At 42.4% G+C, this 14,784-nt stretch overlaps 1 protein-coding gene across 1 annotated transcript; it reads left to right on the forward strand.

Annotated features, from left to right (window-relative positions):
- Positions 1-641: 641 nt before the first annotated feature.
- LOC109968883 (gamma-enolase) lies at positions 642-14,739 on the forward strand. Its single transcript, XM_020615440.1, has 13 exons — positions 642-749; positions 7,481-7,566; positions 8,087-8,182; positions 8,666-8,724; positions 9,795-9,864; positions 10,521-10,654; positions 10,832-10,923; positions 11,048-11,178; positions 11,750-11,947; positions 12,028-12,229; positions 12,650-12,758; positions 13,381-13,439; positions 13,857-14,739. The coding sequence occupies exons 2-13, from the start codon at positions 7,482-7,484 to the stop codon at positions 13,924-13,926; spliced, it is 1,305 nt and encodes a 434-aa protein (XP_020471096.1). The 5' UTR covers positions 642-749; position 7,481; the 3' UTR covers positions 13,927-14,739.
- Positions 14,740-14,784: the final 45 nt, after the last annotated feature.

The following is a 14,784-nucleotide window of genomic DNA, read 5'->3' on the forward strand; positions in this document are numbered from 1 at the left end:
AAAAAACCTCCTAGCAAGGGAACCTAAATGAAATGATCAGAACACTGCCACTCAGTACTACCAGCAGCTGTTTACTGCAAACTGTGGCAAACAGCCCATTTACTCGCCCTGGTGTTATACTTTGTAAACCTACAAAGACACACAAAATACACTAGTAAATATGTGAACAAAGTAAGTAAAGCCAGAAGCAAGTAGCTCACCTGAGTTGGCCAGGTGTTACTGCTAAAGGGCACAGCAAGCATCACTGTCCATCATAAGAGTGTGGCAAATCAGAATAAGAATGCTGGCAGCTAAAGCACAGCTTTCCAAGAGAAATCTGCTTTGTTTTCACTGCTGGTGTGGTTAAACGCTCACACACAGAGCATCATCATGTCTGAGTGTGGTGAAGCAGGGTGGATAATTTAAGTGTACATACATCTACTGAGCCCCACTGCAGCACCAGAGAAAGACAGGGACCCACAGCGAGGGAGAGAACCAGCCCTCCCTTCATCTATTTTTACCTCCTCTGTGGGGCGATGAGCCTCTGCACATTGTTCTTATCCCTTCATCCCACCCCTCCATCCATCTCCTCCTTTTTAATTAACCCTCCTCTTGTCCTCCTCTTCCTCTCTCCATCTCCCTCTGAGTCATCTCCCCTCCCCCCTCTGTCACACATCTCACCCCCTCCCGTTTTCCTCTCCCTCTCCTTCGCTCTGCTTCTCCAGTATTTTCTCAGTCGCCGTGAAAGGCAGAGCACGCACAGGCGGCAGGTAAAGGCAGGAAATCCTCTCTTCCTCTTTTCATCCATTAAGAGGTTTTATGTTTTTCAGTTCAGTGTGTTTCTTTGCTGATCTCACAGTGACTGGCTGCTGCTCAGTGCAGAGTGGGTGCAGAGGGATGCTACTGGGGTGTGATAGCTGTGCTCTGCTTCTGGGGGTTACTGTGTGTTTGTGTGTGTGAATCTGCTTCATGCTTTTTCTCTAATTTCTTGGAAGATGGTTGTTGAGTGTGTGTATATGTGTGTGTGTAAAAACACAGAAGAACATATGTGTGTGTGTGTGTGCACATACAGTACGTGTGTATGTGTCAGTGTTAATGTGAGCGCACTACTGTGTGTGTGTTAAATGTGTGTGTGCGGCCTTCTCAGTGAAATTTTAGTTTGAAACCATCATTGTGAGGTTGTTTCTGCAGGTCGTCACAACTTCAGCGGGCTAACAATTGGTTTTAAGGTTTGGGTTCATTTAGTTTCGGGGGAAGAGGTGTGTGTGTTTATGTGTGTGAGGGATCATGCAGTCAAGTCCTTGATATATCAAGTGTGTTTGCTAATGTGTTACATGGTGGGCACAGGAATATGTGTGTGTGATTTTGCTGCCTGTATTTTCTATGATTTGTTGTAAAATGGCTGTCGTGTGTGTTTGTTATATTTGTCTTGGCTGCAGGAATTTCATGAGAGTGTGTGTGTGTGTGATGGGATCCTGCGGTTGAGTTCTTGGTCAAGTGTGTGTGTGGTGGATGGTCGATATCTTTTGATATGGCAAGCACTAGAGTGTGTGTTTGTGTGTGTGTGTGTGTGAGAGAGAGAGAGAGAGAGAGAGATAGAGGTGCTTCAAGTGTGTGCGTTTGTGTGAATTTGATAAATGTATTTTTAATGATTTGTTGGAAAATGGCTGGAACATGTGTGTGTTTGAAATGAGAAAGAAGAGTGTTCTTCATCTACTGTTTATAAGTGTTTTATTTGTACAATGCTACACTATTGTCAGGTCCTAGGTATATCAAATGTATGTGAGTGTGCTGGATGGATAAATGTGTGCATGTTTGATATCTGCATCTTTGGCACACTGTGCATGTGTGGGTGGATGTGAAGTGTGTGTGTGTGTGTGTGTGTGCGAGTGCTTGTGATAAGTGTGAGTTGAAGCTAGATGTGTGTAAATCTGGACATATTATTAGTGTTACATATGTGTTAGACTGCTCCACTTCCTGTGTGTGTATGTGTGTGTGTGTGTGTCTGGCGTATTGTGATGATCAGCCTTCTGTTTCCCCTCTCCCTCCTCCCTCACTTCATCCCTCCATTTCTCCACTCTTCTCCACCCAAGCCAGGTCATTTAATTATTTATCTCTCTCTCTCTCCTTCTCCTCTCTCTTGCCCTGCCTCGTCCTCCATTACTCCCTCTTTTTTACAAACTATATTTATTTTTTAAATCATCTTTTATCCCACTTTCTTTCTGTCTGTATGTCTTTATCTTAATTTCAGTCTTCTGCCAGAAACTCTTCCTCCGTCCTGAAGCCGTTTCACCTCTCTCTCCCTTTTTTACTAGCACTGGGTCAGAAAGAACATTTTTATGGGACAATCAGATTTTGCTTGGTTGCCTTTAGTGTTGGCAGGTGGACATTTGAGATATTTTGAGATATTTATTTCAGGCTTGGACATGTGAATGTCCTATAAGTTTTTCTGCAGGCAGCGTCAGATGACTGACAGGGATGCACTCAAATCTCAGCTGGAAATTAAACTCTGGGTTTGCAAACTTAAGCTGTTCAATATTGTAGAAGGAAAACAAAACTGAGGCTTCTTTTAATTCTTGTGTGGAACAAAAACAATTTTAAGATCCTAACATAATTTATTTTGAAGAACTGGGTCTTCAGTGATGTAACTGAATTCATGTTAACTGAAATAAAATCGGAGCTTAATGAAAATGCTAATTTCATTTCATTCTCTTCATTTATGACATTTTCCTAAACCTTTCTCCTCCCTCTCCCCATAGTGGACTACATTATATTTAGATGTGTCCTCCCCAGCTACATACATAAGAAGGTCAGAATAATAGGAACACTTCTGAGTATAATGCAGTCCAGTAACTATGACCTCAATAATAAACATATAATTGAATTTATGCATTTATGGAAATTTCACCAAAAGCCGAAACATTTTGAGCTTCATAAAAACAGATGTTAAGATGGAAGCGTTGCATACAATTGGATAGGTGTGCCTAATAAAGTGGCCGGTGAGTGTATATTCTGCTTCCTGTTCTCTGTCCTTGCGCTGGCTCTCTCTCTCCCTCCCTCACGTCCTCCATGGCTAACCTGCTCATGCACTGTTTTTCAGTGCTGGTGTATTTTGTGCTGAGCACTGCAGTCTCTGGTAGGTGTGGTGTGATCCTGGGTGTCCTCCCTCTGCTGCTGCTGCTGTAGAGCTTACATAACACACAGCAACGTGCACAAACAGCACTGGCTGAAAGACAGACAGAGATAGAGAACTAGAAGGATGGAGAGAAGAGTTATGAGTGCAATGAGGTGGTGACAGGTTGGGCAAGCAGAGCATATGTTTATGGATATGAAATGAAGGTGTCATACTTAGAAACATGGAAAGCAAGACTAGAATTGAAATAGCTTGTTATTAAAGGGGGAACAAAGATTTTACTGCTCCATTGCATGAAAGTGGAACATTATGTTCAAGCTTAAAAGTGCTTTAAACCCAAGCTTGTTTTCACGAGAGGTTTATATTTATTATATCTAAAAGTTAAAGTACGGAACAGTATCAATCACTATAAGATGCTTTTAATAGAAAGGGAGTGAAAATGGATCAACAAGACATTTATAAACTCTTTCTGTGGCACAAGAAAACAGCACCTGTGTTTGAAACATTATGTTCTAGGAGGTTTTAAATGATAATAGTTTTTAACGTAATGACACAGTAAGCTCACATTTTATCAGAATTTTTCAAGCTTGCAGACTCGGTTGCATAAAATTTCCAAAAACCTTATTTGATCCCACCAAAATGATCAAAAACTAAATGAAGTCAATGTTATGATAACGTTTTCCTACAATAAATATACAAATTAGTGACATTTACTTTAATATTAAGAAAACCTTACTGAAGGGTGTGATGGGGGGTTGCTGTAATATTACATACAAGGGCCTGTTTATGTTTCAACAATGTGCTGTCCAACCATGCCAGACATTTTAAGTGTGTATTGTTGTTACAAAGCAAACCCTATAGCTAAGGCTCCCATAACTGTCCTTAACTGTACTTTGTAATTAGCACATTTTTACATGACAACAAACAGAACGAGGTGATATTAGCAAATACTATCTGGTAAACATTGACATGTTGTCACTGTGACTACAGAGTTTCTTCATGTTAGGGCATAAATATTAGTGAATACGTGTTGGCGCATGGTCAAAAGGCTTGTAGTGACACTGTGAAGAAGGAACCAGAGAATTTCTGATGCAGGTGTGTTGTGTACTGCTGCTCAGGAGGGAAAACTGCAGTACTGCAGGGTGGGGCTTCAAAACAGCATCAAATAGAGAGAAAAAACTACAATTTAAAGAGGTCAGGAGAGAAACCCCCGCACACCACCCTCCCCATGACTCTGAGTGTGTAGAGATTTCTGTAGGCTGCAGGCGAGTCAGGCACCATATCTGCTTTTTATTAGGCTGAACACATTTTTACATTTTGCTGACACTTTAACTCAGTGCGACTTACTACTAGTGTAAGAACTCACTGAGCATAAAGTTGTACATTGATGTTGTTATCGACCTGCAGTGAAAAGGTGCAGGGTTCAGAGCTGCTTTGCACCTGGATGAAAATATTCCTGAGGCGCTCAGAAGCGTCACGCACTGTGTGATAGAGCCAGTGCCAGAGTCTGAGGGCGGAAGAGGAGACAGGAGGGGGAGTGAGACCTTTGCAGCAGGTTATAAGCAACACACAGGTGAATTTATGTCCCAGTGGAAGAGAAGAAAGGCGACTGAGAGTCTAGCAAATGTGTAGTGATTAATGTCTCCAGGAAAGTTTTACATAAACAGAATGCGTTTGCTGAGTCAGGTAAACCTCAGAGAGGGAAGAGGATGACAAAAAGGCACAGTTTAGACAGAGAGTGACTTTAAAACTACTAACCACAACTAGAATATCACTAGTCTCTGATGACATAAACGCTGTTTCACTATGCATAAATATGCATCTATCTACAGTGTTAGTCAGATTACAGCATGGCCCTGACAGAGGTGGAGAGGTTACACAACAAAATGTCTAACTATACAAGTTTGTGTTATTCACATAAGACAATGTACAGGATTTTAAAGGGGTTGAAGCTTTTAGGAACAAAAAAACACAAAGAAGAGTTAGAATAGGTTAGAAAATACAGTACAGGAAAGACTGGCCAGCATCTGGGAGTTACATGAACAGTCCACAACAGCAGGTACAAAGCTACACTTCAGGGGGAAAGTTTCAAGAACAGATCAGTAAATCTCTTCATGCACGATACTGCCACGGTCACGCCCTCCTGGCAAACACCGCGTCTGCAGAATCAGCTGCGGGTGAAACGAAAGAAAAGCAGGTTAGGGACACGTTTTCAAAGTCAATTTAATAAAATCGGAATATTTTACGAACATACACTAACATTAACTAACCTGTGTCTGTAAGGAAACTACATGTCCAAGACCACTGACTGTCACCTTGGTTGCGTTGTCAAAGCTTGCCATTTTGTATGAGCACTCTCACCTTTTTGGTCTGGTTTGCCTCTCACTGTTGGTGAGGAGGGTTTTCAAAGTGACATCAGTACAATCCCTTTAATGTGTGCTCTGGCTTACTTGCACAAATGAATGGAACTGAGTCATCGTCAATGTAGTGATTTACATCTGCACTTCTTGCTGGTAACTTCAATTGTCTGTGTAAGGAAGCAATATACTGTATCACTGCACCCTGGAAAAAGCAAATCTCACCTTAGATACTATCCTCTAGGACACAGTAAGAACAGAAGGGAGTGGACACAGCCCTTTCTTTTAATATCGATCTCCCTGTGCATTTGGAAATGACAACTTGATCACAGTGTTCGGTTTCTGCAAGCTAGCAGTGGGCCAGATTTAGCTCCTCACAGATCGATAAAGTATTCATATGGAACAGGGACGAGAGCCTTTTTGACACATCGTTGCAGTGCTGTGTGCCTGGAATATCAATGACGAGAAAGAGGGAAACACCCATAAAGTAGATTAGCATTTATGATAGTGAGATGACAGTGAAGACAGCACCGCTAAAGCTTCGGAGTCTGGGCCTGTGTAGTTTAATGATATCACAGTGATAGACAAATTTAATATGCATCATCAGACAGGATTAATACATATAGATGATCTTGTGACATTGGGAAGTTCAGTGTCTCACGGTAAGAAACGGCTCCATTCCTGTTGTACATTAGACGCGAATGGGAGAACAAACTGCACAGTGAAATGAGTTTGTTTAGTACAGAAGCCAACATACAAACCTAATTTCACAGCAAAAATCATCTCAAGGCACTTTTCATAGTAAGGGCAAGACCTTACAGTATTATAGGGAAAACCCCTTGAGCAGCACTCGGTGACAGTGGGGAGGAAAAACTCCCTGTTACGGAAGAAACCTCCGACAGACCCCAGCTCTTGGTGGGCGGCCTTCTGCCTCGACCGGTTGGGGTGAGTGGATAGAGGAGAGAGAAAAGACGAAAAGCAGCAAGACACAACATACAATCAAACATTGGGCAGGTTGATGTGGCCGGTGACTGCTCATCAGAAACATAGAGCTCCAGAGCAGGGCTATCTACAGAAAGGTACAAGGAGAGAGAGAGAGAGAGAGGACACACTACGGGAGAGAGGAGACACACAGGTAGTGATGTGTAATGGTGGCATATAGATGGATGGAGAGAAGAGAGGAGAGGAGAGGAGCCAGTTAAGATTCACAAACTGGGTTGTACCATCAAAATTTAAGTAATGTCTGAAGTGACATGAAAAGATGAAAAACTAAAAAAAAAAACAGTTAAGATTCATAAAATGTGGACAAAGCGACTTTTGGAAAAGCCCAGTCTCAGAGAGGTCTGAACTGAGAGGATACATCATTGTTAAGAAGAAGAGAGACCAGAAAGACAAAAAGTCAGATTTGACCATTGAAGTGCAGCTTGTGATCATGCGAAACTGTCTGAAGGTGCCAAACAATCCTCTGTGATTTTAATGCTCTTGTGATTGAGCTGTTTTTCAAAGAGTCGACTGGCACCTAGAGATGCATCTTTCCTGCATTAGTGCTGCAAGATTTTCCATTCGGTCTCTTGAGGGAGATGAGAAGCAACAGAAATATCAACAGTGGTGGAAAGGAGGATCTGCAGTGAGCAGCAGAGGGCTCAGACTAATCGCTCAAACTGACGCTACACTTTGTTGCTGAAGATTGTTTTATTGCAGTCTGCCTCCAGAAACTGCAAAATAACTGAAGTGTCTCTGTGTGTGTGTGTGTGTGTGTGTGTGAAACAAACCAGTCCTCTGTGGTGAGCTTTAATTTTCAGCGAATCTGATTTGTCTCCTTCTGGCAGGTTGTTGTTGTCGTGGTTCTCTGTGTGTGTGTGCTATGTAAAAATAAATGCTTTCACCCATGAGGTCTCTGTTATCTCTCTCCATTTTTTCAATTCACTCTGAAGCTGATTTAACAGATACAACTATTAAGATTGACCAGATTTCCAAAAGAGCTCACACTTTCCCTCTCTCTGTCTCTCAGGATGTCGATCGTCAGCATTGTTGCCAGGGAGATCTTGGACTCCCGGGGAAACCCCACCGTGGAAGTGGACCTCCGCACAGAGAAAGGTGACCGATGACAAGCCTGTCTGAAAATATCAGAGGGGAAAAACAACAACAACAAAAAAAACCACACCATAATCTTCAACACAAAGACGTCTGCTCAGATTTATCATGCCAAGTGTTAAGAAAGCCGAGCATCAGTAAATGGTTTCTGACATTAGATGACCTTCATATGACCTCTGTCCAGGTCGATCAGTTCTCAGTTATTTAGGGAGAATGAGCTTAGGGTCATCATGTATACAGTGTAAGCATGGTGATACAAACCCACTGAGTGGGAGGCAAGGTTCGTAAGGTTAAAACGGAAAACAGCTATTTCAGATGGGTGTAAAGTATCTCTGCTGAGTGAGCTCGGCCATTGATGCAATAAAAACTGTTGTTTACATCAGAATGAACATCAAACATGACTAAACACAACAAATGTGAATATTAAAAAGAAACACATACTTGTAGTTGGACTAATTTTCAGTGTACTGGTGCAATGCATACATACAGTGCAGTTGAGAGTGGAGAAATGTGTGTCTCTCAGGTCTGTTCAGGGCTGCAGTGCCCAGCGGAGCGTCCACAGGAATCTACGAAGCTCTGGAGCTGCGAGACGGAGACAAGAGCCGCTACAAGGGCAAAGGTGCAACAACAGATCAACTGACAGTGCATGTGGATTTGCATTCTTCAAAAGCTTAAAGCCACATTGAACAAATTTGTAACACAAAAAGAGGGAAGAATGATTTGAAAATATACTCACAGAGTTCGTCCTCTGTCAGCTGGGCTCTATTTCTTCTACTGGTGTGTGTATTATCATTCATCAACTACAGCTCCTGTGATACTTTACCAGCTAAGGGGCTGTTGGATATTATCCTATTTATTCTTTCTTGGTTAAAATAATAAAATTTCAGTTCATTAAAACTTTTCCTGTCCAACACTGTAAAACTGCTGCTGGAGCTTTTCAAGCAGTTTCACATGTGACCAAAAGGCCAAAACATAGCGTTAACCAGAGCTAAAAGAGCTGACTTAAATTTCACACATACACTCTGAAACACATGACAAACTGGTCTTTGATCCTTCAAGTTTCCTGAATCTGTCTGTCTCTTTTCTCCCTGCTCTGCTTTAGGTGTTCTGAAGGCAGTCGGCCACATCAATGATACGCTGGGTCCTGCTCTTATAGCCTCTGTAAGTCATCAAAACAGCAATACATTTTATCACACTGCGTTTAAAGTGGTGGCCCTAAAGGTTAGAGGCATGAACTTGTGAATAGAGGGTCACCAGTTCAGTCCCTGGACTGGCAGAGTCAGATCTGGGTGGGACAGGTGACAAAGCAGAGTTTGCCCCACCCTCATTAAGGGGCCCTTCACTCCAACCGCTCCAGTAGAGCTGCTCAGTGGCCACAGGTCAGACTGGGGTTGTACTGGGCAGCTTCCAGGTGCGAATGTGAACATGGTGTCCCTGTAGCACAGAGGCAGGCTCTCAGTGGACCTACCCTGAATAAATAACAGTTAAAAACAAACAAACAAAGGAATTTAGTGCCTCATTATCCACTGGATACTGTACTGTGGCTAAAACAGAGATATGTTGGTTCAACAATCTTTATCTTCAGGCTCCAGTAACTGACTAACAAGGAGGGATAATGTGGGACAGGCTTCAGGCTTCCTGTTAGAAACCTGTGGGTGACATCTGGGATGTCGTTTCACAGTCAGACTGAATCAGTCTTGGCAGGTAGTGAAGCTGAAAATGTCCAGCTCGGACTGAGCAAAATGACCCGGTAGAGCAGGTGGCAGCCTGAGTCAATGTGCAGATGACCACCACATCTGGATGGGCAGACAGGAAGCCATGAGACAAAGATAAAGTCCACTCAGCTCCTGGATCAGTGACGGTGGAGGAAAGTGTGTGTGTGAATCCTGTGAATGGGAGATGATAATGTGTCTGTGTGGGTAAGAAGTGTGAGCGAGTGATAGGAAACGTGAATGAGGTATGTGTGTTTGTGGGTGTGTGTAAGATATTGTACGTGTGTGTGTGTGAGTACAATAGTATGATTCAGATCTCTGCAGCAGTGCAGCAGGAAATGAATCTCGGAGATCAGTCAGATGGGAAAAGACGGTCGAACAGCTCCGGGCTCCTGAACCTCACATCAGAACACGTCAGAGAGACGCAGCTACTGTATGATGAAGAAAACAACTTTCTGCCATGTTAATAAACGATTTTACTTGTAAACTTGTAGTGTTTCTGTATTTGTGTGTCTGTAGGGCATCAGCGTGGTGGAGCAGGAGCAGCTGGACAACATGATGATTGAGATGGACGGCACAGAAAACAAATGTGAGTCAGAGGAAGACGGGAACAAGTCGGGAAGTCTGGCTCCACGTCATCAGTCACACACACACAAAAAAATGTTTTTAACCAAAGGCACATTTGTGACAAAGCGTGTTGCAGAGCAGTGAGAGGCATAAACACAGAGCAAATAGGCTGCTGCTCCAAACGGGGTTTGGCAGGGTCAAAGCAAACTCACATCATCAACAAATAAATGCAATAATCATTCATTTAAATCTACAGTCATGGCGACTAAACAGCTGTGAAAGTAATGGTGTCGGGAGCTAATAATTTCAGTCTGCGCAGGAAACCTGTCAAAATAAATGTGTTGTGAAAGGAGACAGACTGTAATTTTCAAGGCTCAGACAGTTTATGCTCTTCGCTTATTGCTCAGCACTAGATCAAGAAGACATTTGTTTTTTACATTGGTTTGAGAGAAAAATCACTTAAATAAGAATCATGTTCATTATCTCTATCACACACTACCTGAAGCAAACACATAAAGTATGATCACCTGTAGCTCCATAACGTGTGATTGCAACAGAAGGGAAAAACGAGACCTGGCACTAAAGGAAATCTGAAGAAAAGTTAAGTTGAATGGAAATAAAAAAGGAGAGTAACCAAACTAATATGAATCCTTTCCTGCCTTCTGGTGTGTTGAACAGCTCAGTTCGGGGCTAATGCCATCCTGGGGGTGTCTCTAGCCATCTGTAAGGCTGGTGCTGCAGAGAAAGACGTCCCCCTGTACCGCCACATAGCTGACCTGGCTGGAAACACAGAGCTGGTGCTGCCGGTTCCTGTAAGACACAAACTCAGCACACAGTTTCATTTTGTGCATTACACCTCTTTCTCATCTGCAGATTCTTATTTAATCAGTTTGTATTGTAACACAAGTTGCTTAGATGTCTTTGTAATAAGCTTTATGTGTCTTTCAGACTGCATGATTGACCTCTGCTCTTCCCCATGTTTCCTCCAGGCCTTTAATGTGATAAATGGAGGATCTCACGCAGGAAACAAACTGGCCATGCAGGAGTTCATGGTTCTTCCTGTTGGAGCTGAGTCCTTCAAGTAAGAATCACCTCCAAAAGTTTGGCACTGATTAGTTAATGAAGTCAGGTTTTTGACTGGTGGACTGAAACCAGCATCCGGTCGACATTCTTTCCTTGCATTGTGCCTTCCCTCTGTCTCTCAGGGAGGCCTTGAGGATAGGGTCAGAGCTGTACCACACATTAAAGGGGGTGATTCAGGAGAAATACGGCCAGGACGCCACCAACGTGGGAGATGAGGGAGGATTCGCTCCCAACATCCTGGAGAACAGTGAAGGTGAGGAAGAGGAGAGTTTTTATTTCAGCTAAATTCTGTCCTCAGATCCTGTCCTGCCAAAAGTCACCATATACATTGTGCTTGATTTTATTTAACCTCAACCTGCTTTGTCATGCATATGTGTAGAAAAAAGGAAAAGAAACTTTAGTTTTGAGAGACTGATAATAAAACCTGACATTTATTGCCAGACCTGACATTTCAGCAACATAAAATGAAACGTTTTTCATTAAGTTGTGTAATAAACTCAGTCACTGCAAAGACAGAAATATAAATTTTGTCTCCAAAAACCACTTCTTGCCTTGGAACTCTTGAGCTTTGCTGCATTTACTTTGATTGATGTTCAACTGCAGCACCTTTTGGGAAGAATAATAAAATTATATAATGTCCCCTTCAAATTGCAAATTAAATTTATTGTAGTTGTAAACACGTAGAGAATTTCACTTCACTTCATCAATCAAAGAGGTAGTGAAGCCTGTTTATAGCCTGAGATGCAAAACCCAGAGCAATCATGTTCTATTTACCATCTCTACTCCCTGGTCTCTCTTCTGTGCTCGTTTCTCTCACTCCTCAGCTCTGGATCTGCTACAGACGGCCATCGAGAAGGCCGGCTTCACGGACAAGGTGGTGGTTGGGATGGACGTGGCTGCCTCAGAGTTCTACCGCGAGGGGAAATATGACCTGGACTTCAAATCCCCACCGGATCCAGAGAGACACATCACTGCAGAGGAGCTGGCTGACATCTACCAGGGCTTCGTCAACAACTACCCAGGTGGATGGTTTACACCCAGAGGCATTCAATCATCACCAAAATATTTTATTAACCTTTTATCTCACCTCCCTCCTTCCCAGTGGTGTCCATCGAGGACCCATTCGATCAGGACGACTGGGAGGCCTGGTCCCGTCTGACAGCCCAGGTGGGGATCCAGGTTGTTGGGGATGACCTGACGGTGACCAACCCTAAAAGGATAGAGAAAGCTGCTGAGGAGCGAGCCTGCAACTGTCTGCTGCTCAAAGTCAACCAGATCGGCACCGTCACCGAGGCCATACAGGCGTACGGCTGCTTTATTTCAAAGTTAACATGATTTCTAGATTGAACGAGGAGGCTTAAAGTTTCAGTTGTGAGGGGAAGGAAAAGATTCAGCACTGATTAATAGAAATCTTCAGTCAAACATTAAAATACTCAGTGCCTTGTTAAAAGCACATGTATGAGCAGTACTAGAGTAGCTACAGTAACAGGCTCTCTGGAGGCGTTTCTCCCTCTGTGACAGTTTGTGTTACTTCGTACTTTAACTTCATTACATTTATTTTATAACTTTAGTTACTAGTTACTTTTCAGAACCAGATTAATACAAAAATACAGTATAATTATAAAACCTCATTGATCTGTGGTGTAAAATTCACAAGCTACCAGCAGTACTTCAAGCTAAATGCACACAAGTTAGTTCAAAATAAAACTGTCTCTGTGCTTCAGGTGTAAACTGGCTCAGGCGAACGGTTGGGGTGTGATGGTCAGCCATCGCTCCGGAGAGACAGAGGACACCTTCATTGCTGACCTGGTGGTGGGACTCTGCACTGGACAGGTACACACACACACACACATTTGTTTTCATTCCTTGTGACTGACTTTCATTTCCTGGAGGCCTGCCTTGGTCTTAACCAAACCCTAAACCAAGCCGTTACACTAAAAATCAGTGATTTACATGGCGAGGGGCCAACATCTGGTCCCCACAAGGAAGGCCGAGTCCCCACAATGTGAATACCAGGCGTACCAACACACGTTGGTATTTCTAGCTGAGGACACTTAACATTGAACATCACAGTTAAATGCCTTAAAGGCAACTGATTCTTTCAGTATCTGCATGTGTCAGCGTGATATAAAATTCATCTGCCAGAGCAGTGAGGGTAACCCTCACCCTTAGCCTAAACCTAATTCTAACTATAACCCTCAAACAACACGTTACAGTTGTGAGGACAAGAACACACACACACAGTCTTTGAGGACTTCAGCTGATCTGGAGGCCCGTCCAAACCGTAACTGCAATTACACGCACAATTTATGCAAAATTTAGGCTTCAAATCATCAGAAAGAAAATGCAGTGACACTTTGATAATTTAACATTTCACAGGTTGGTATTTGCTTTAAATCATTGCAGAGACACTTTCCTCTGGATGATGATTCTCTCTCATTTCTCTGTGCTGCAGATTAAGACTGGCGCCCCCTGCAGATCTGAGAGGCTGGCCAAGTACAACCAGCTCATGAGGTCAGTGCATCGCACTCATAATCCTCCTCTCTCCTTGTAGCACACACCAACTTATTAACCTTATTTATTTCAGTTGAATTCATCAGTTCCGTTAAACTTTTGTTTGGGGTAACGTTCTGGTCAAAATACACATGCTTAAAAGAGGCATTTTTAAACTGGGTAAATAATGAATACAATAAAGCAAATGGCTGCACCCGGCCATTAGATATAACAACCAGAGATGCAGCTTTTATTATACATGCTCTCCCAATTTCAATATATGCGATATTTTTAAAACCATTATTTTTTCCTTTCAACTTTAGGCTACGATTTCTCACTTTTTGGAGCAGAGTCAGACCAACAGACTGAATTTTTAAAAACCTATTACAAAAGTACGCAGAGCTTTAAATAATTTCTCCTTTTTGTTTTTTGCTGCAGGATCGAGGAGGAGCTGGGCGACCAGGCTCGCTTCGCAGGCCATAACTTCAGGAACCCCAGCGCTCTGTGAAACTGACAGACGAATGACACGCAAACACACACACATACACTGACAATACACAACAAACACAGAACAAGCCATGTACAAAGAAAAAGGCCAGAGATTCATGAAAAACACAAGCCAAAAAAAAAACAAAAACCTAAATATGCACTGGACTTACAGATAAGGAGATGATACTGTATGCACACTCAGAACACAAAGATGCAACACGTGCTCATGCACACGCAGGGGAATAGTAAAGACATAACATTTATAAGCCAGACATACACTGTTACTGTAGTTTTAAAGGAATAGTTCATGTACAGCCAGAATAGAAACCTGCAAAGATAAAAAGATATTATTGCAAAAAGAGAGAAATAAGAGTAGAGATATTACAATATAAACTGAAGCACGCTGCTGAAAGAAAACACCTTTCAACCACAAAAAGGTGATGCATTTGCAAGAAGAAACAAAATACAAAATGACAAAAGTACACAAACACCTGAACACTCACAAACAGACTCACCTGGACACTGAAACACTTGCACTCCACCCACTTCTGACCTCCTCCCTCCATCTCCTCTTCCTGCCATGTCTGTTTCTGTTTCACACCCCTTTTTCTTCCTGAACCTCGTGGGATTCAGATTATTTGTCTTTCATGCTTGAAGCCACACCTCTGTCCTGAAGAAAAGGTAAAGAAAAGCCTGAATCCCTTCGGTTTCCCCTGAATGTCCATAGAATAACTGTGCTGAAAAGAATTTAAAAACCATACATAATCAGAATGCTTGTCAATGAAAATAATGTGAAAATGTGAAATAAAAAGATGGTAATTTACAATTTCAATCAGAGTTTTGCCTTTTTTGTGTCTGTTGTTCAAATACTCAGTGA

Source organism: Monopterus albus, unplaced genomic scaffold, assembly GCF_001952655.1.
Source record: "Monopterus albus unplaced genomic scaffold, M_albus_1.0 scaffold165.1, whole genome shotgun sequence".
Classification (NCBI taxonomy): domain Eukaryota; kingdom Metazoa; phylum Chordata; class Actinopteri; order Synbranchiformes; family Synbranchidae; genus Monopterus; species Monopterus albus.